Consider the following 22103-nt stretch of genomic DNA (forward strand, 5'->3'; position numbering starts at 1 on the left):
AGTGGATGGGGAGGAAGCTCAACCCACTGTAAATACACCACAGTTTAAAAGCAATCCTTGGCCAGGCACGTTGGCTCACGCCTGTGATCCTAGCACTTTGGGAGGTCGAGGTGGGCAGATCATCTAAGGTCAGGAGATCGAGACCAGCCTGCCCAATATGGTGAAACCCTGTCTCTATTGAAAATATAAAAATTAGCTGGGTGTGGTGGCACACTCCCATAGTCCCAGCTACTGGGGAGGCTGAGGCAGGAGAATCACTTGAACCCAGGAGGTGGAGCTTGCTACGAGCCGAGACCGTGCCACTACACTCCAGCCGTGTGACACAGCGAGATTCTATCTCAAAAAAAAAAAAAGCAATCCTAATGATGGATCACTACTTTTTTCATTAGGAGAGCTACACCACAGCAAGCGATTACCTTTAAAAACACACCTATCACGGCCAAGCCATTCTCTCCCATGACAGCTTCCTTGTAATTTTGGTATTTCACAGAATTCCAGTGAACTAAATGCAGCTGAAACACAGTGGAAAGAGAACTTAAATCGATCAGCAAGAAGTAAGACGGTGACTTCCCTTTCTGAATGGCTGCCCTATGTGTCCACTTAATCATAATGAAAGGGCTGGGCGCGGTGGCTCATGCCTGTAATCCCAGCACTTTGGGAGGCCGAGGTGGGCGGATCACAAGGTCAGGATCATTGAGACCATCCTGGCTAACATGGTGAAACCCCGTTTCTACTAAAACTACAAAATATATATATATATATATATATAGCTGGGCGCAGTGGTGGATACCTGTAGTCCCAGTTACTTGGGAAGCTGAGGCAGGAGTATAGCATGAACCCAGGAGGCGGAGCTTGCAGTGAGCCGAGATCGTGCCACTGCACTCCAGCTTGGGTGACAGAGCGAGACTCCATCTCAAACGAAACAAAACAAAACAAAACAAAAACAAAGATTAGCTGGGCATGGTGGTAGGTGCCTGTAATCCCAGCTACTCAGGAGGCTGAGGTAGGATAATCACTTGAACCTGAGGGGCGGAGGTTGCAGTGAGCCGAGATGACGCCACTGCACTCCAGCCTGGGCAACAGAGTGAGACTCCATCTTGGAAAACAAAAAAACAAAACCAGAGGCCTCCAGTTAAGTTTGAATTTCAGATAAGCAGTGAATAACTTTGTAGTGTAAATATGTCCCAAATATTGCATTTTCTTGATGTCAAGGCACTTGACCTTGACCCTCATCCATGTCTGCATTTGACACTCCGCCTTTGGTTTTCCTGTGGTGGAAACATGGATCTGGAATCGTGTTCCAGTCTCTGTGTCCAAATTGGCCAGGTGACAGGGATTTAAATCGGGGTCAGCACAGGCTGGGGAAGGGGCTTTCTGAGTTGCTGGCAAGCAAGAGGCAGAACTGTGATCTGGGTCCAGTTCCCCGGCTGGGCGTTCCTGTGGTGAGAGCGTGGTCTTGCCTAGAAGGGGCCTGGGCACCTGTCCATGTTTCCTTATAAGCACAGGGGATGTGGGGCAGCCTTTTATAATGGGTGCTCCAAGCCCCAAGTCCACCAGGATGGGGCACAGCAAGCCGTTGGGCTTCTTGTCCACCATTCCCCACACTGCTGGGACTCTGGGACCAGGGGCCCCGTGGAGGGCATTGGGGCCAGTGAGAACCACACAGCACCTGGATGCCAGCAGCTTCACGTGCTTCCAGATGCATCTGGGCCAGTGAAGGTAGGTGTGGGCTCTTCCTGCTACCTGTGGCTCACCTGGAATGCCACACCTGAGGCCCCACCGTAGACCCCCCTCCCCCCCAGGAAACCACACAGTGCAGCATGGGCCAGACACTCAGCCAGGATAGGGGCCCCCAGCCCTTGCTCAGCCCGAGTCAGGGAGGTCCCTGAGGGACCAAGCTCACTGGTCTCCTTTCTCTAGGAATACACTGCAACAACCTTCCTCCTTTAAAATATCTGTTCATCGGCCGGGTGCGGTGGTTCACACCTGTAATTCCAGCACTTTGGGAGGCCGAGGCAGGTGGATCGTGAGGTCAGGAGTTCAAGGCCAGCCTGGCCAAGATGGTGAAACCCCATCTCTACTAAAACTACAAAAATTAGCCAGGCACGGTGGCAGGCGCCTGTAATCCCAGCTACTCGGGAAGCTGAGGCAGGAGAATCACTTGAACCTGGGCGGCAGAGGTTGTAGTGAGCCGAGATCGCACCACTGTACTCCAGTCTGAGCGACAGAGTGAGACTCAGTTTCAAAAATAAATAAATAAATAAATAAATATCTGTTCATCAAAAACAAAGTTGCAGATAGACATACTAAAATAAAAGGCATGTTGTTAAATGAAGAGAAACACACAGAAGCCATTGTTGCACTCGTTCTTGGAACTATATATAAATATGTGTATAATTATGACAATAGATATCACTTCTTATTTAGAAAACGTCCCAAGGTCACCTCTGGGTGTGTGGTTAAAAGCAATTTTCATTTTCTGGTTTGGGTGGACTCTAGTTCCATATTAACTGCAGTGTTACTTTCTTTTTTTTTTTTTTTTTTTTTTTTTTGAGACGGAGTCTCGCTCTGTCGCCCAGGCTGGAGTGCAGTGGCCGGATCTCAGCTCACTGCAAGCTCCGCCTCCCGGGTTCACGCCATTCTCCGGCCTCAGCCTCCCGAGTAGCTGGGACTACAGGTGCCCGCCACCTCGCCCAGCTAGTTTTTTTTTTTTTTTTTTGTATTTCTTAATAGAGACGGGGTTTTACCGTGTTAGCCAGGATAGTCTCGATCTCCTGACCTCGTGATCCGCCCGTCTCGGCCTCCCAAAGTGCTGGGATTACAGGCTTGAGCCACCGCGCCCGGCTGCAGTGTTACTTTCATAACAACAAGTTCAAAAAACAGAAAGAGTCCTCAACTTGGAAAAAGCATCAAAAAGTCAGGTGGGCGGATGAGCAGAGGTGTGATAAAGTGAATATGGCAAAAATGATCATCACAGGACTGAGACGTCAAACGCGTGGATTCTTCTCGTTCATTTCTTTTCATTTTTTTGTATGTTGCAAAAATTTCATAATAAAATATTTGGGGAAATCTATAAGGCATCACCAAAATGGTGGTTTTTATCACGCAAAAAAACTACAAAAACTAATTCCCAACATTGATCCACACTCATTTTCTCTACTGACTCCCACTTTGGAACGTTGAAAATAAGACTGCTTTAAGAAGATGATCTCGGCCAGCGCTGTGGCTCACGCCTGTTATCCCAGCACCTTGGGAGGCTGAGGCAGGTGGATCACTTGAGGTCAGGAGTTTGAGACCAGACTGGCCAACATGGCGAAACCCCATCTCTGCTAAAAATACAAAAATTAGCAGGGCCTGGTGGCGCGCCCCTGTAATCCCAGCTACTCAGGAGGCTGAGGCAGGAGAATGGCTTGAGCCTGGGAGACGGAAGTTGTGGTGAGCCAAGATGGCACCAATGCACTCCAGCCTGGGTGACAGAGTGAACCCTGTTTCAAAAAAACCACAGAAAACAAAAACCAAACAAACAAAAGAAGATGATCTCTACTGCAAAGATGTGCAAAGATGTTCAGCTTCTCAGCAGAGGGCCTTGTGGATCTGCTAGTCCCTACAGCTGCAAGCACACAGCTGAGTGAAGCACGGCAAAGAGCTCAGGCTCTGACCTTGAATCCCAGCTGTCTGACTTTGGCAAGTTCCATAACCATTCAGAACCTCAGTCTCTTCTTGCGTTGAATGAGAGTGCTTACAGTGCCTTCGTCATAAGAGCAGGGTGAGTAAATGGGTGGGGTGGCCGACTATTCTGGTTTGAGCACTGACAGTCCCAGGTCCCAGGAGATCCTTCACACCTGAGCAGCGGGCATGGCTTGTTCACTCCCCACCATACAGCCAGAGACATAGAAAGTGTATAGATACGTGCCGTTAAGCCACATCTACAAACCTCGGCGGGGTACGCGTGGCCGTCCACTGTGTGCTCCGAGCCCGCCTCGTTCACTGCTCCCCAGTGGAAGTGAAATTGCTTCAGTCTGTAGTGGTTTTCCAAGGGCCCACCACTAATTCCTGGAAATAAAGGCAGCAAGACGTGTGTGTCATTTTGTCTGTTTGTTGAGCTGTGGTGTTACCTGAGGCATTGTCTACGTTAGGATTGTATAAGCTCACTCACAAGGGGTTGCTATATGGTTGACGTGACAAGCCAAGGTGGGCTCCGTGAAAGGTGGGCTCTGTCTGTCCCATTCACTCTGCCCCACCACCAGCCCAGTGCCGGCCCCAGAGGTTCACAGTAAATGCCGAATGAGGGCAGGGTCCCAGTGCTGCCACTGGGTGGTGGTGGGGGCCTCAATTCCTTGCAGACAGAAATCAGTAAAGAATGTTTCTGAGATGCCTGCCTGTCCTATAAGATTTCCAGACTTCAATTAAAAAAAAAAAAAAAAAAAAGATGTCTTCCAAATATTTTTTAAAAGCAGCTTAAATCCTATCACCAAATAATGTTGTAAAATAACACATAGTGAGCAAGGTTTTTGTTTTGTTTTATTTTATTTTATTTTGAGACAGAATCTCACTCTGTTGCCCAGGCTGGAGTACAATGGCACAATCTCGGCTCACTGCAACCTCTACCTCCAGGTTCCAGCGATTCTCCTGCCCCAGCCTCCCAAGTAGCTGGGATTATAGGCATGTGGCACCACGCCCAGCTAATTTTTGCATTTTAAGTAGAGATGGGGTTTCACCATGTTAGCCAGGCTGGTCTCGAACTCCTGTCCTCAGGTGATCCACCCGCCTCTGCCTCCCAAAGTACCGGGATTACAGGTGTGACCACTGCACCTGCGTGAGGTTTTTAAATAAGCAGACCCTGAGCTATAGCATCAGTCCTGATCTCTGGCAGTCCCTGCTTAATCTAGGTTCACCACAGGGCCAGCTTTTATTGAAACACTCCTTCCTTCCTAAGTCACCCTAAACACTGACCTTGGAGTCAGCACTCTCCACCTGCAGGCCTCGGGGTGCCCTTCTCCATGGCACAGTGCCAGGTGTGGCCTCCCAGGAGCTTGGTTTGCCTGACATGAGGGACTCAGCCATGAGCATTGCTCACCGAGGCCTCAGGCTCTGCCCTGCAGAGTCATGGCTGCTGTCCCCAGGACCAGGTAGTGCTGGGAGTCTGCCTTTTAATGAGTTCCCCAGGGGGGTTCTGATGTGGGTGGCTTCTCCTGTGTCTAAGCACTTTGTCACTAACAGATTTCCATCAACAACTGCTACAAATGTGGTACCTGTTCCACACGTTGTTTTCATTGAAAGGAGCACAGTATGCTCCTGGGATGGCTGGGCAAGGCTGGAAGGCACTGGCGGAGCTAGAGCGCTGGTCACGAATTCCGGGTGGCCCGAGTGCCTCCCATAGCTGTGGAGGAGCCTCGTCTCACCCACCTTGCTCATGCCACCTCCTGCTGTGGCAAAAGCCAGGAAAGCACTGAGCATGTGATGAATGCCTTGGGGAACTTGACACTGCTGACTCCTGGTGGTTTCCTGACACCAAAAGTATATATAGTTGGATTGGACGTGGTGGCTCACACCTGTAATCCCAGCATTTTGGGGAGTCGAGGCGGGCGGATCACTTGAGGTCAGGAGTTCGAGACCAGCCTGGCCAACATGGTGAACCCCCGTCTCTACTAAAAATACAAAAATTAGCTGGGCGTGGTGGCGGGTGCCTGCAATCCTAGCTACTCAGGAGGCTGAGGCAGGAGAATCGCTTGAACCTGGGAGGTGGAGGTTGCAGTGAGTTGAGATCGCGCCACTGCACTCCAGCCTGGACAACAGAGTGAGACTCAGTCTCAAAAAAAAAAAAGAAAAAAAAAAAAAAAGTACTCATAGTTGGATACACCAAGGTGTAAACTGGAAAATGGAAAATGGATTCGGCTCTGGTCCCATCAGGGGCTAGGCAAGTGGTGGACCAAGCCACAGAGTTGCTCACTGCCCCTCTTCACTCAAAATCTCAGTGTTGGTCTGGAGCAACCTTGGAGTCACACCTAGTTTTAGAATTCTACCATTATGAGCGAGTCTTCTAGTCTGCTTAAATATGCACAGATAAATTACATCTCAATTTTTTTAACCTCATCTCTACTAAAAATACAAAAAATTCACCGTATTTTTAGTAGAGATGAGGTGGTGGGTGCCTGTAATCCAAGCTACTTGGGAGGCTGAGGCAGGAGAATCGCTTGAACCCGGGAGGTGGAGGTTGCAGTGAGCCGAGATCGCACCAATGTACTCCAGACTGGGCGATAGAGTGAGACTCTATCTCAAAAACAAAACAAAAAAACACTTTGTTGCTAACAACCAGGTCTTATTCTATGGTGGCCCACAGTGCTGTGAATGAGAGGGAGAGGTAGGGAAGCCGAGGCACGAGGAAAACCTCCCTGCTGGGCCACATCGCAAGAGTTTCGTGGTGATTTTCTAGCTTTGAAATTACAAGAGAGATGAGTTTTTTTTTTTTTTTTTTTTGAGAGGGAAGAGTATAAGAGTCAATTGGCCTTTGTGGTTTTCTGTTGTATTTTAATTTCCAGGGAGAGGTTAAGCAGGTTGCCAGCAGTCCCTGAGGTATGCCAGTGGGAACCAGGATTCAAATCCATGTTTGACATCAAAACCCACGCCTTTTCCACTTTGTCCTTCAAAGCACAAAACACAATCCTTTTTTTTTTTTGGAGACTGAGTCTTGCTCTGTTGCCCAGGCTAGAGTGCAGGAGTCTGATCTCGGCTCCCTACAACTTCTGCCTCCTGGGTTCAAGAGATTCTCCTGCCTCAGCCTCCAGAGTAGCTGGGATTAAGGCGCCTGCCACCAAAGCCTGGCTTTTTTTTCTTTTTCTTTTTTGTATTTTTAGTAGAGACGGGGTTTCCCCCTGTTGGCCAGGCTCATCTTAAACTCCTGACCTCAGGTGATCAGCCTGCCTCAGCCTCCCAAAGTGCTGGGATTACAGGTGTAAGCCACTGAGCCTAGCCTCCAAAACACAATCTAAGGAACTTACAGAACCACAAAATGCAAGCATGGTGAGCTCTGTGCTCGCTTCTGCCTCAGCCTGTGTCTGAGGTGGAAAGGGGGTTTGTAGCCGACCAGCCCCAGGGGCACCAAAGTGCATTGATTGGTGGCTGAGGGTGGAGCCTGCCAGGGGGTCTGCCTCGCTCTTGGGATGGGTTCACTCATGACGAGTTTACTGTGTGGAAATTCATGCATGTCTGTATCATCTCTTCTAGAATAGAAATGCCTAGAAGGCAGGGATGATGGATGCTTCATGGACAAATTAGACTGGACCCAACCTGGTAGATGCCATTTGTAAGACTCTGAGTTAAGTCCCACCCAGTTGCACTCTTAGGACAGAAGCTGTTTCTAGGCTGGGCATGGTGGCTCATGCCGGTAAATCCCAGCACTTTGGGAGGCCAAGGTGGGCAGATCACCCAAGGTCAGGAGTTCAAGACCAGCCTGACCAACATGGTGAAACCCCATCTCTACTAAAAATACAAAAAATTAGCCAGGCGTGGTGGCAGGTGCCTGTAATCCCAGCTACTTGGGAGATTGAGGCAGGACAATTGCTTGAACCTCGGAGGCGGAGGTTGCAGTGAGCTGAGATCATGCCACTGCACTCTAACCTGGGCAACAAGAGTGAAACTCCATCTCGAAACAAAAACAAAAACAAACAAGAAAAGAGGCTGTTCCCATCTGGACCATCACTGTATCAACAGGACTTAGTGCAGGAAAGGGTCATTGAAGGCACACAATGAACCCTCATGGGATGAATGAATACAGGAACGAATGGGATTAGTCAGTTCATTGATTTATTCATTGAATCACTCGGTTGGTAAGCAGCTGTGTGTGTTGCAGTGGAATCGAGCCTTTCCCACGGCAGCTTGGGAACCGCTGGGGATTTCTAGGAAAGTCCACGGAACATAGAAATAGTTAAAGACCTGGATTTGCAACTTAGCTCTGCTTCTAACTTGCTGTGTGACCCTGGGCAAGTAGCTTAGCCTCTCTGAGCCTAAGCCTCTCTACCTGTAAAATGAGAAGAGCAGGCAGGATAAATGGAGACAAGGCAGGAAGCATTTTGTAAAATTATGTCTGATGATGGCAGTGATGGTGATTGTGCATTGCACACCGTTTGGGGGCTCTGCAGCCTCATCTGTGTAAAGTGAGTTACTACACATTTCTCTCGGTCCCAGTTCAAGCACCCTAGGGTTCTACGTAGGTTCATAAATAGGGTCCCAAAGAGAGCGACACCAACTGCATAAGTCCACTGACAGCTGGATGCCTGCCAGACCCCCACCCACAAAACCTAGTAGAAAAGTCAGCCTCCAGACTGTGGCCAACGAACGAGGGCCAGGAACGGGAGCTGCTGGGACCAGAAGGGACTTGTGCGTCCTGAGCCTTTGCAGGGTAAGGTACTATGCTAACTCTAGGGCTAGAAGACTTTCCAAAGGCCACTTTCCCAGCAGGGCTGGAGCCCACGGGCATCTCCTCACCCTTCCTGACCCCGAGCTGTCCCAGAAGTCTTTTTTTTTTTTTTTTTGAGACAGAGTCTTACTCTGTCGCCCAGACTGGAATGCAGTGGCGTGATCTCGGCTCACTGCAACCTCCGCCTCCTGGGTTCAAGTGATTATCCTGCCTCAGCCTCCCAAGTAGCTGGGATTACAGGCACCAGCATCACAGTCGGTTGTTTTTTTTGTTTTTTTTTTTTTTGTATTTTTAGTAGAGATGGGGTTTCACCATGTTGCCCACGATGGTCTTGATCTCTTGACCTCATTATCCACCCACCTTGGCTTCACAAAGTGCTGGGATTACAGGCGTGAGCCACTGTGCCCAACCTGTCCCAGAATTCTTTACTGCAGCAGCCTCTGATGGGCTGGATCTCCCGCCTCTCTACCCATTGGAGTAAGATAAGTCAGCCCTTTCCAATCTGCCCCCGAGGGGAACCATGAAGCCCTTGGAACACGCGGCCCCTCCTCAGGCTGGCTCGGGGCATCTGCACGCCTGTACCTGAACAAGGGACTTGCTTGAAACGGCGGCCACCCTGGACCGGGGACCAAGCACGCTCAGGGGAAAACCCAAAAAGGCTACTGTGCCTCACTGGCTCTGTGATACGCAAATAAGGAGGGAAGCCAAACGTTCATTCTTCTAAGAGGGTAACTGCAGAGGAAGGCTAGGCCGCTGCGTTTTCGGGAACAGCAGGTGCAGGGGCCGATGGAAAACTCGGGCTGGGCTGGAGCGGCCCCTGGTGGCAGGTCGGTGGAGAGACACCCGGCACCCGGCCACGTGGCCCGCGCAGGGCGCGCGCATTTCAGAGGCGGAAGGAAAAGCTCGGCCTTTTCATTGAAAATGCAGCGGGTATGGATTCCACAGGAGCCTCTTCAGCATCAGTCTAGTGTGGAATTCACACACCTTGAGCCTCTTTCAAAGTGAAACAGAGAATCTCACTGCAAATTTTAAATCCCACTGTAAATTCCAAAATTAGACCTGCCCGGCGAAGGCCGCCCACTAGCAAAATGCCAAGCATCTTTCTTGAAAAACTGGAAAGCTGTGTTTCGTTGCTCTTCCTGTAGACAACACAGCATGGGGTCAGGAATGGGGTCTGGAGTTGGACGCATGCACGTTCAGAGGCTGGGGCCACCGCTCCCAAACTGTGTGCTCTAGGTCCAGCTTTTGCACCCCTCCTAGCCTCAGTTTCCCCATCTGTAAAGTGAGGATGATCCTTGAACCCCCACCATAGGATTGTTATTACCGTTAAGTCACATGGGAAATACGAAGTCCTTAGCACAGCGCTTGAAGTAAAGGAAGCACTCTAAAACAAACAAGCAAACAAACAAAACCAACCAACTGGAAGCCACTGAAGCCTTCATGGGGTGAAACAGCGGATTACAGGGCAAAGGCTCTCGCTGGCCAGGTTCTGGCGTGTCCCGGGCACCACACATCCTGTCCATGAGCTCATGTCCTTGTGGTGATGGGGAAGGCTTGGTGCGTGCCAGGAGTGTGGCAGAGGAGCTGGTGTTCACTGGACACCTGTTCCTGCTGGGCATTGCAGGAACAGGTAACTTTATGTTCCTAGGTAACTTTATGTTCCCACCAGGATGAACTCCTCACAACGGCCCTACAGAGCAGGTCCTGTGAGCCCAACTTTGAGATGAGGAAATTGAGACGCAGAGAGGTTCGGTCACCTGCCCCAGTTTAGCCGGCAACCTCACCCAGGTCTGATGGTCCAGGCCCTCAGCTTTTGGAGCAGAGCTCAGGCCAAACTCTGCTACTTGCCTTGCCAGTAAACTTAGGGACCCAATTTAAGGCTGCAGACCTGGATAAAATAATCTCAAAGTGACCTTTATTTTTTAGGTGGAGTCTCACTCTGTCACCCAGGCTGGAGTGCAGTGGTGTGCTCTCAGCTCACAGCAACCTCTGCCTCCCAAGTTCCAGTGATTCTCCTGCCTCAGCCTCCTGACTTGCTGGGACTACAGACGTGTGTTACCAAACCCGGCTAATTTTTGTTTTTGTTTTTGTTTTGAGATGAGCCTCGCTCTGTCACCTAGGCTGGAGTGCAATGACCAGATCTTGGCTCACTGCAACCTCCGCCTCCTGAGTTCAAGTGATTCTCTCACCTCTGCCTCCCGAGTAGCTGGGATTATGGGCACCCACCAGCATGCCCAGCTAATTTTTGTATTTTTAGTAGAGATGGGATTTCACCATGTTGGCCAAGAGTCAAGAGGTCTTGAACTCTTGACCTCAAATGATCTGCCGCCTCAGCCTCCCAAAGTCCTGGGATTACAAGCATGAGCCACTGTACCCAGCCTACAGTGACTTTTTATAATGACAATACAATGTCAGGGTATTCTCCTTAATTTAAAAAAAAAAAAAAAAAAAAAAAGGGCAAGCCCCATTCACAAAAAGGGGTCTTTAAGCTGCCAGCCCCCATCCCCCAGACTCTGCTATCAGCAGGGCTGGTCCACCGGGCAGCACTGGCCACTGTTGCCTCAGTGTCCTATGCAAGCAGGTGCGTCAGAACCGGCTTATGGAGATATAATTGAATGATTGCCTCAGCGCGTGCCAGACCCTGCAAACATAATAACAGATGACATTTGGGGCCGGCTCCAGGCTGTGACATGCTGGCCCCAGAGAATATTGTCTCTGCTATTACAACAGATGCTGTTAATAGCCATCTATTTGTAGTTCCGGGCTTTTACCAAGATAAGCAGGCTTTTGGCAGGCACGGGTTGTTTGAAGGCTTAAAATTAGTACAAGAGAAGTTTGAGATGTTCTAATTTCTTGTAACTTCAAATAACACGATGCTGCAAGGGACCAGCCTGTTTCCGGTGCCATTCTGGGAGGTGATGCAGGCTCCCAAGCTGTAAAGGGTGACGGCTGAGGGCTTCTGTGTGCCACCTCCCCAGGCAGGCAGGGGCCACAGCCACTCAAGCCCCTGCGCACAGAACTCCGTGACGACAGAACCTAGACTGCTCCCTGGAAGTTAGCCTCTGAGACCATCACATATTGGCACTCGTCTGAAAGCCAGGCAAACGCGGGCTCCAATCCTGGCTTCACACGGTGGGGCTTTGCAAGTTGTTTTATAGGTCTGTGGCCCAGACTAGACGTTTGTAAAAGGATAATGATGCCTACTTCAGGGGCCCATGGCAAGGACTGAGTACCGTGATGCTTACAAAGTACCTCCCTAATAGTCCCTGGCATGCAGTGAGAGCTCAAATAATGATCGCCACTTACTTTTATTATGACTGGTGTTATTGTTATTATTAAAATTACTATTATCACCCACGCGCGGTAGCTCACGCCTGGAATCCCAGCACTTTGGGAGGCTGAGGTGAGCAGTCACTTGAGGTCAGACGCTTGAGACCAGCCTGGGCAACATGGTGAAACCCCATCTCTACTAAAAATACAAAAATTAGCCGGGTGTGGTGGCATGCGACTGTAGTCCCAGCTACTTGGGAGGTGGAGGTGAGAGAATTGCTTGAACCCGGGAGGTGGAGGTTGCAGTGAGCTGAGATCGCGTCACTGCACTCCAGCCTGGGCGACAGAGTGAGATTCCATCTCAATAAATAAATAAACAGTAAAATAAAATCAAATCGCTATCATCATTGCCATCGCCATCATCTCACCATGGCAGAGATCCGCAGTCCCCAGAAACAGATACCATGAGTCTCAAGGTAAGACCTGCATGTAAAGACGTCGAAAGATAAATATGTCTTGAGAAGACTTGTCTTCTCATGTCCATGAGAAGGGGCTTTGCCAGCCATGCAAGCACAAAAGAAGAAAAATCCCTCATTCATCCGACAACATCCACTGAGTTTCTCCCGTGTGCCAGGCACCACGCCCAGCATGGGGCACAGAGGGAGGAGGCTGTGGGCTCAGACTTGCCCTTGCAGAGCTTGGAATCCAGGAGGGGCAGATGGTGGTGGAGACAAAAAGCTGTGTGTCTGGGAGGTGAAGGCGCAGGCTTTGGGGCCCTAAACTTGCTGAGGATGCCCCTATGGAAGCGGCATTTCAGCCCTGAAGATGAGATTTTCTGTTTGTCAGGTGAAGATAATGGCGGTTGTGGGCAGAAAGGGACGACCAGTGGAAAGGACCCTGGTGACAGCAGCCACCACGACAGAATAGCTGGAAGCACCAGCCGGCAGAGACGCTGTCGGGGGCAGCGGGAGATGGGATTGGAGGGGCAACGGGGTTGGTGCTAGTGGTGGTGAAAGGAAGGGGGGCCTTTGCCAACAAACCCCAACAGGGTTTTTTTGTTTTGTTTTGTTTTATTTTTTTGAGACAGAGTCTCGCTCTGTCACCCAGGCTGGATGCAGTGGTACAATCTTGGCTCACTGCCTCCTAGTTTCAAGCAATTCTCCTGCCTCAGCCTCCCGTGTAGCTGGGATTACAGGCATGCACCACTACAACTGGCTAATTTTTGTGTATTTAGTAGAGACAGGGTTTCGCCATGTTGACCAGGCTGGTCTCAAACTCCTGACCTCAGGTGATCCCCCTGCCTTGGCCTTCCAAAGTGCTGGAATTATAGGTGTGAGCCACCTCGCCTGGCTCATCAACAGGTTTTGAATGTTCCAGTCTTTTTTTTTTTTTTTTTTTTTTTGAGACAGGGTCTCATTCTGTCACCCAGGCTGGAGTACAGTGGTGCGATCATGGCTCCTGCAGTCTCAACCTCCTGGGCGCAAGCCATCCTCCCCTGTCTGCCTCCTGAGTAGCTGGGACCACTATGCCCAGCTAATTTTTTTTGCAAGACCACTGTTAAAAGCCCAGGAGAATCCTGCAGCTCGCTGTGGCGGGCTGTTCTGCGTGTGCTAGAGTCTGTTCAGCATTTCAGACAGAAAAACCTCAGCATTCCTCTTCCGTGGGTCTCCACCGTAGCTCCTTTGAAATCTCTGTTCTTTCTCTGCACCATGGCCCTCCCTTCCTCTCCAATACAAAGAGTCCACACTCAGCTCCCCTCGCTCCTCCTCCACCCCACACTGCCCTAGCACCTCACCCTCCCAATGACTGACTCGTCCCTGGTTTTGCACACACCTGGGAAGCATAGCTGGCCCGTCCTGCACACCAGCCTTGCAGGCTTGGTGAGTAGATCATCCTTGTTTGCTCTTGCCAGGTGCAGCCATGTGTAGTGGCCCATGAGGGGTCATCTGGAAGGGCACCAGGAAGCGTAAGTGACATCCACCACGAGAGGCGTGGGGAGCTACGGCAGCGCGTTCATCCACTATGCTTGACTTCGTTTTTCTCCCCAGTGACCTTTTCCTGGACTTCCTAGCTGGATCTCCGTGAGTGCCAGGGCTGCTTCTGGGAAGGTTTTTGGACCCAGCACATCACCTGGCACAGTCAGGGTTTGCTCAATATTTGCTGAGAGAAAATGGCAGCCATGTCACAGATTTACAATAGGAGCTTCTCGTATGGAGCAGAAATGTCCATTTGTTGTCTGTGGCTTTGCAGGAGTTCTGAGCAGTGGTGAGAGGAAGTCACGGGTGACCACAGTGGGCATCACCACCTGATGGGGTTGCCAGCTGGTCCTGAGCTCATCACCGTCTATCTCCTGCGTCCACAGTGATTTCTATTAAGTGCAGCGTTTCGTCAGGCAACCGCCCATGGCACTGAGGGGTGGGACGACGGCAAATTGACCCAGACGCTCAGTGGGTGCTAACCACGCAGCAGGTGCAGATGTGGACCCACAGCCCCACGAGATTGGAGTGACGTTCAGCCCCGCGGCACCCCCGTCTGTCTCCAAGGCTGAGGAACTGGGGTGGGAGGAGGAGGCACAGAGCCGTCTGAACACAGCTAGGGCCACTCACTGGCCCCTGCAGGGGAGCAACGCAGTGGGGAAGCCAGGAGGGAGGGAAGGTGCAGTTGCAGTGGGTGGGCACGGGGGCTCAGCTACTGGCACAGAGCAACACAAGGGAACCAGGGAAGAGCAGGAGGGAGGACGCGGGGGTGGGTGTGGGGCTGGAGGACCGGGCGGTCCACAAGGTGGTCAGGACCTCAGCGTGGCTGGCGGCTGGGCGTGGAAGGGGCTGGTATGGAGTCTCGGGCCACCGTCCCCAGAGTGTTTCCCTAGGTAGGGGTCTCATTCCCCTTGTCAGTGGAGGGGACGGGCACAGGAAGTGCAGCAATGAGCCGGGAACAGAGCTGAGATGAAACCTCGGCCTCCCTTGTCTTCAGAACGAGAATTAATCCACAGAGGAGCCAAGGAAAACGCAGGCACCGAGGTGACAGGTGCGGGGTGTGAGCGACGTGGCCAGCGTGGCCGCCCCACCACCAGCTCCATCCTGAGCGCTTCACAGACATGGCCCTCTTCATCCACACAACTGCCCCGGGAGCCACTGAACGAGGCTCGATGAAACCTCAACTCGCACTGCAGCGCACGTCCGACCACAGTCGCCTTTGATCACTTTTGTCACCCAGGGTCCTGCAGTCAGGGCTTTGTGTCTGCAGCGGTCCCTGGGAAACAATCTACAATTCGAAACTCCACCAAACTCACTCAGAGTCACAACATTTCTATCACTGACTGCTTTCCTCCAAGGCTCAAACTGGATTTATAAACTTCCAAAGAAAACTTCATATTGAAAAAGTGACGTACCCACAGTACTGTAGAAGGACATTTACCGAGGAAAAACGGGGCCGGGCGTGGTGGAGTGAGCTTGTAGTCCCAGCTACTCGGGAGGCTAAGGTGAGAGGATGGTTTGAGCTCAGGAGAAGCTTGCAGTGAGCCCAGATGCATGTCAGCCTGGGCAACAGGGCCAGATCCTGTGTCAAAAATAAATTTTTTTTTTTTGGTGGCTCACACCTGTAGACACAGCTACTCAAGAGGCTGAGCTGGGAGGATCAATTGAGCTCAGGAAGTCGAGGCTGCAGTGGGCTGTGATTGCACCACTGACTGCAGCCTGGGCGACAGAGCAAGATCCTGTCTCAAAAAAAAAAAAAAAAAAAAAAAAAAGGAAAAACTATTGTTTATGCCATCACCACCCAGTAAACGTAATTACTGATATTTTCACTCCCAGTGTAACTTTCTGGTCCCTTCCCATAACCACATGTATTTGGTAAGCTTTTCTTTTTGTTTCAAAATAAGCCAGTAACATTTAATAAGTAACAACAGTGTATTAGTCTGTTTTCATGTTGCTGATAAAGCCATACCGGAGACTAGGATATTTACAAAGAAAAAGAGGTTGAATGGACTCACAGTCCCACGTGGCTGGGGAGGCCTCACAATCATGGCAGAAGGCAAAAGTCATGTCTTGCATGGCGGCAGGTCAGAGAGAGTGAGAACCAAGAGAAAGGGGTTACTCGGGAGGCTGAGGCAGGAGAATGGCGTGAACCCGGGAGGCGGAGCTTGCAGTGAGCTGAGATTGCACCACTGCACTCCAGCCTGGGCGACACAGCGAGACTCCGTCTCAAAAAAAAAAAAAAAAATCAGATTGGCAGGGTGCAGTGGCTCACACCTGTAATCCTGGCATTTTGGGAGGCTGAGGTGGGTAGATAGCTTGAGGTCAGGAGTTCAAGACTAGCCTGGCCCACATGGTGAAACCCCGTCTCTACTAAAAATACAAAAATTAGCCAGGCATGGTAGCACACACCTGTAATCCCAGCTACTCAGGAGGCTGAGGCGAGAGAATTGCTTGTACCCGGGAGGCAGAGGTTGCAGTGAGCCGAGATCACACCACTGCACTCCAGCCTGGGCAACAGAGCGAGACTCTGTCTCAAAAAACAAATTAACAACAAACAAACAAACAAATAAAAATCCCATCAGATCTTGTGAGATTTAATCACTACCACGAGAACAGTATGGGGGAACTGCTATAATTCAAGATGAGATTTGCTGGGGACACAGACAAACCATATAAAACAGCTACTTGCTAAATTACATCCCTAGGCGGGTCACGGTGGCTCACACCTGTAATCCCAACACTTTGGGAGGCTGAGGTGGGCGGATCACCTGAGCTTAGGAGTTCAAGACCAGCCTGGCCAACACGGCAAAACCCTGTCTCTACTAAAAATACAAAAATTAGCTGGGCATGGTGGCAGATGCCTGTAATCCCAGCTACTTGGGAGGCTGAGGCAGGAGTCATTTGAATCCGGGAGGTGGAGGCTGCAGTGAGCTGAGATCACACCACTGTGCTTCAGCTTGGGCCACAGAGCAAGGCTTCATCTCAAAAAAAAAAAAAAAAAAAAAAAAAAAAAAAAAATTACTTCCCTGGCTTGTGAATATTACCACAAAGACTGACCCGCTGGCATAAGCCCTCTCGGCATCCTCAGTCCACTCCCTCCACACTCTCCTACACTCAGCCACTCTGCCTGTTCCCTGAACCTGCCAGGCTTGTTTCTGCCCAGGCCTTGGACTTGCAGCTTCACAGTTAGAGAAGAGTCCTCAGAGAAGACACAGGATGCCCAGGTAAGTTTGAATTGCAAAGAAAGCAACACATTTTTAGTGTAGATCCCAAATATTTAGCATCAGTATGGTTTGTGTAATATTTAGGATGCTCGTATTTTAAAACGGTGATGCGGGAATGCTTCTCCACACGGTCAAGAAGCTGACACTTTCTTACCAGCCGGGACTTGGGTCCAGCGGGGTCTTTTCTGACCATGTTGTGTAATGCTCACAACCTCCCTCAGTGGAGTCATCTCCGGCCCATCACCTGGTTTCATTTTCATCATAGCACTTATTGCTATCCAAAACCATCTTCTTTCTTAGGTACATATTTGTTTATTTTTCTGTAAACTTGCATAGAGAAGTACCTATTTGCTAATTAATGTTTACTAATTTTCTTATCCCACAAGAACACAAGCTCCTTGGGATCAGGGGTTTCCCTGTCTTGATTGATCCTTTGTCCCTATAAAAGACCACACAGCACATAGGGGTCGCCGTGCACCTGGGAAGCATCTGGGAAGCTCGACGATTAGAAATGGGCTTTTGGATCCAAATGATAACAATAGTGGCTCCACTGCCTGACATTTCGTCCAACATGATCCCACCCCTGGCCACAGTTGATTGGACAGGGATGGCACTCAAACCATGCTGGACCAATCGGAGCCCCTTCCTCAGTCCCGCTCCTAATTAGTGTAGGGCTGGGCCAATCAGAGACACTGCCTGGGAATTTGGAATTGGAATTGAGCAAGAACAGGAACAGTGGCTCCCCGGTGGCTGAATCTCTAACAGGTGAACTTTGGAAGCTGTTTGGTACATTTTCATTTTTCAGTCTCGAGGACCAAAAAAGCAGAGAAAACATCTGTAGAGAGACTGGACACTGACTTCTACCAAACTTCCCCCAAAATATTCACACCTAGGCCTGAGGGGAGGAACAGGAGCTACATATAGAATGGAGATGAAAACACACATGTGTGCACACACGAACACACATGCACACATGTATACACACGTGCTTACACAGTGCACACGTGCACACACGTACACAAACACCCATGCACACATGCACAGGAACACACACACAAACACACATGAACACACACATGCACACACGTAGTCGTTTTAGGAACTAGACTGCCAGTTTATGAATTTGCAATGACAAATAACTTTCCCAGGGTATAATCATGATGGTCACATCCTTTGATCTCAGTCCAGGGGTCGTCCTTGAACCGCACAGCCACAGTCCCAGTCCTGACAGTGCCAGGATTCCCCTCCAAGGAATTCATCTTCCCCTGCCTCTCATCTTGGAGCTGCCAATTTGTGTCCCACCAGAGGAGTCAAAATGTTTCTAGAGCCTGCTCCTCTCACGGGGACAGCCCAGCAGGCACCCACCCCCCAACCCCGGGCTCTCAGGCCTCGTTTGGATTGATTTTGAAGGAAGCTATCACCTACTAAATGCTTAATTCTCCCAGAACGGTGCCAAGCACTTTACACAGCCCTGCCCAATGAGCAGGGCCCTCCCGCACCTTTAGGGAATGAGCTGAGCTCTGTGAGAGCACTCGAGGTGGGACAGGCACAGCGTGGCAGCACGTGGATCCGGCTGCTGTTTTCCTCTGTGACTGGCACCTCTCCTCTCCCCCTTCCTTCCTCCACCCGCTTTGCTCCTCCCCGCCCCCTGTCCCCCACAGCTTTTCCTCCTTGGCCTTCAAGGCCATACACATTCCCTGGAAAGAGCCTTTGCCGCCACCTCTGTTACTCATCGTCCTTGGCCTGTGCTCGCTCCAAGTGCTGGCACCCCCAGCTCCTAGGAAAACTGCTGGCAGTGTCCGCAGACGGAAATTTCCTTGGCCTCTCCATTTATTTTGCTTTGTTTCTGGCCCTGCCACGGTGCGGTCCAGGCCTCCAGAGCCTGTCTGTGCACAGTTGTCTGCTCCCTTCCTTTCCTCTCACCGGCACTGCCCCTCCTTCCACCCAGGGCTTGCTGTGTTTTCGTCTTATTCTTCTCTGTTTCTCTCTGAAAACCTTTCTCTAGCCCTACCTGTCCTTCATCTGAGGTTCTCATTCCCTCTGTCCCTGGAGGCTCCTGATTACCAATCCGGGTGAACAAAGAGGACAGAAAATCTGCGAAGCAGAGGACCGAGAACCTGGAAAAATCGGCTGCAGAGATGCGGAAGGGACCGGGAGCACGTGAAGCTGAGAAAGAAAAAGGAAACTGGGTTTCGGAGAAAATGACAAATAAAGTGAAACCAGATTGGCCCGTGTGGACGGGAGCCAAGGGAGGGATGACCCGGCTCATTTCCATGGCCTGGGAGAGACACCGGATCCTTCTTTTGGTCTGTGGCAGGGAGGGGCGAGATCCTTTGAGCAGATGTGAAGCCCGTGCAGAAGCCAAAAGTGAGGTCGGGACAAGGTCAGAGGCTGACCCTGGGAGACAGACAGCGGCAGTGGCCTTGGACCTGAGAGCTACCGAGTCAGGGAGGGGCCGAGGTCAGCTTGGGGTCCACAGCAAGGGTGCACGTCCAGTGAGGAGGGCGCCCCATCCTCACTCTGGGAACAGCATCCTCGGCTGTCCTGCGGGAGTGCTGCTCTCCACTCTCCGAACACACCTTGCTCCAGGCAGGGTCACCCTCGGGCTGGCCAGACAAGCGGCCAAAGCCGGGCCCCTGAGAATCAGCCCTGGGATGGTGGCTGGAACTGCCGGGAAAGAGGAGATATCGCTCCACTGGAGGCCAAGTCACAGTCTCGGGTGGCCGCCTTCACCCCATCGGGGAACCCCCATGAGTGTCCCCTGGGGAAAGCAGATCCTGGGGGAGCCCTCAGAGGAAAGTAGAGCCTGGGGGAGCATTCAGAGGAAAGCAGGGCCTGGGGGAGCACTCGGAGGAAAGCAGAGCCTGGGGGAGCACTCCGAGAAAAGGGGAGCCTGGGGTAGCACTCGGAGGAAAGCGGAGCCTGGGGAAGCACTGTGAGAAAAGGGGAGCCTGGAGGAGCACTCGGAGGAAAGCGGAGCCTGGGGAGCACTCAGAGGAAAGAGGAGCCTGGGGAGCACTCAGAGGAAAGCAGAGACTGGGGGAGCACTCAGAGCCCTGGCAGTCATCGACCCCTGCACCCGGTTGCAGCCCAGACTCTTTAGGATTGGAGCTGGCAAATCTCCCTCTTCTTTGCTTATGCCAGTTTGAGGTGGGGTTCTGCCAGGTACAACCAAAAAGAAGTCTTAAGAAGTCTTCATGGAATTCCTCACTTGGAGAGCAGCAGTGAGATCCCAGGCTGCAGGGACAAGAGGGAGGAAGGCAGGGGGCAGTGGCGAGTGGGAGATGGCTCATGCTGACTCTGGAGCTGACTGTGCAAATCTCTTCTCAACTCCACCATCAGTGACTGTACCTTGGAATCTTGAACTCAGCCGTGCAGGAGTGTTTGCACCACGGAAAGTGGCGAACACCACACATCAACGCTTTTGTCCCTCCACCCAGCCCCGGAAAGCCAGCTGCTAGGCCTGTACCAGCATTCCCCACCCATGGACTCAGGAGGGCTGGGCTTACCTGGGACCACTTCTGAAAGGTGCACCAGGCCCAGCTTCCCCGAGGACAAGGCTGACTCATGGAGTGAGGACAAGGCTGACTCACAGAGTGAGGACAAGGCTGAACTGCAGTCGGCACAGGTGGAGTTAAATAGGCCATAGCCAACTCGCCCCTCGCCCGGGGTCTGCATAGACCCCACCTGCAGCCAAATTACATTTGAGCACACAGTAAAAGGATTAAAACTGATGATCCTCCTGCTCTCTCCTTTCCATTTCTTTGTTCTCAGTTTAGTCACTGTTTTTTGTTTGTTTGTTTGTTTGTTTGTTTTTGAGACAATGTCTCACTCTGTCGCCCAGGCTGGAGTGCAGTGGTGCGATCTCAGCTCACTGCAACCTCCGCCTCCTGGGTCCAAGCAATTCTCCTGCCTCAGCCTCCCCAGTAGCTGGGACTACAGGTGTGCACCACCACACTCGGCTAATTTTTGTATTTTTAGTAGAGACAGGGTTTACCCATATTGGCCAGGCTGGCCTCGAACTCCTGACCTCAGGTGATCCACCCGCCTCTGCCTCCCAAAGTGCTGGGATTACAGGCGTGAGCTACTGCGCCTGGCCAATTTAGTCACTTTTATTTTATTTTTTTTTGAGACTAAGTCTCACTTTGTCGCTCAGGCTAGAGTGCAGTGGCGTGATCTCGACTCACAACGTTCACCTCCCAGGTTCAAGCGATTCTCCTGCCTCAGCCTCCCCAGTAGCTGGGATTACAGGTGCTTGCCACCACATCCAGCTAATTTTTGTATTTTTACTTTTTTTTGAGACCAGGTTTCACTCTTGTCACCCAGGCTGGAGTGCGAAGGCACAATCTCGGCTCACTGCAACCTCCGCCTACCAGGTTCAAGCAATTCTCCTGCCTCAGCCTTCCGAGTAGCTGGGATTACAGGCATGCACCACCACGCCTGGCTACTTTTGTATTTTTAGTAAAGATGGGGTTTCTCCCTGTTGGTCAGACTGATTTCGATCTCCTGACCTCAGGTGATCCACCCGCCTCGGCCTCCCAAAGTGCTGGGATTACAGGCGTAAGCCACTATGCCCGGTCAATTTTTGTATTTTTTAGTAGAGATGGGGTTTCACCATGTTGGCCAGGCTGGTCTCGAACTCCTGACCTCAAGCAATCCACCTGCCTCAGCCTCCCAAAGTGTTGGGATTACAGGCATGAGCCACCGCACCTGGCCACTTTTATTTGTTTGCTTGTATCAGGACTCTTGGAAGCAAGTGATAGGAACTTAAACTGATTTTAAAAAGAGGCTTATTAGTACAGGGGTTAACTGGGCTTCAGGTACAGCTACATTCAGATGCCCTGAAATTGGCTTGGGCCTTGATTTCTCCCCTTCTTGGCTTTGTCCTCCCATGTGGACACTTTCTCAGGAGGGCCCTCACCTGCTGTGGGGCACAGCTGACTTTTGCCCAGCCACGGAAATAATCTCTTTAAATACGTCCTAGGAAAAAAAAACTCCTTGGATCTCATTGGCTGGTCTTGAGTCACATGCCCATGCCTGGCCCAATTGCTGCAGCCAGTGACAAGGATGTTCTGAGAGGCCACGCCCAGGTCCCCACCCACTCCTGTCTCTGGACCCCCATGAATGGGAGTCGGGGATGGGCTCCCAAGGAAAACAAGAACGTTGGACCCAGGAGGCAGGAGGATGGAGGCCGAGCCAGCAACACAGCAGATGCCC

The 22103-nt window shown here is 51.2% G+C and overlaps 1 protein-coding gene across 3 annotated transcripts in view; it reads right to left on the reverse strand.

Annotated features, from left to right (window-relative positions):
- The window catches only part of CA5A (carbonic anhydrase 5A), a 54550-nt gene that overhangs the window by 20008 nt on the left and 12439 nt on the right, over nucleotides 1–22103 (reverse strand). For 2 of the 3 annotated variants that reach the window (XM_038008179.2, XM_007994320.3), the window contains exons 3-4: nucleotides 3935–4053; nucleotides 417–512 (exon numbers count right to left, since the gene is read on the reverse strand). In XM_038008179.2, the coding sequence (XP_037864107.2) occupies nucleotides 417–512; nucleotides 3935–4053 (215 nt within the window). Of the gene's footprint in view, nucleotides 1–416; nucleotides 513–3934; nucleotides 4054–20395; nucleotides 20965–22103 lie in introns of those variants that run through there. The other variant, XM_073015629.1, reaches the window with a different exon arrangement.

The sequence above is a fragment of the Chlorocebus sabaeus genome, chromosome 5 (assembly GCF_047675955.1).
Source record: "Chlorocebus sabaeus isolate Y175 chromosome 5, mChlSab1.0.hap1, whole genome shotgun sequence".
NCBI lineage: Eukaryota > Metazoa > Chordata > Mammalia > Primates > Cercopithecidae > Chlorocebus > Chlorocebus sabaeus.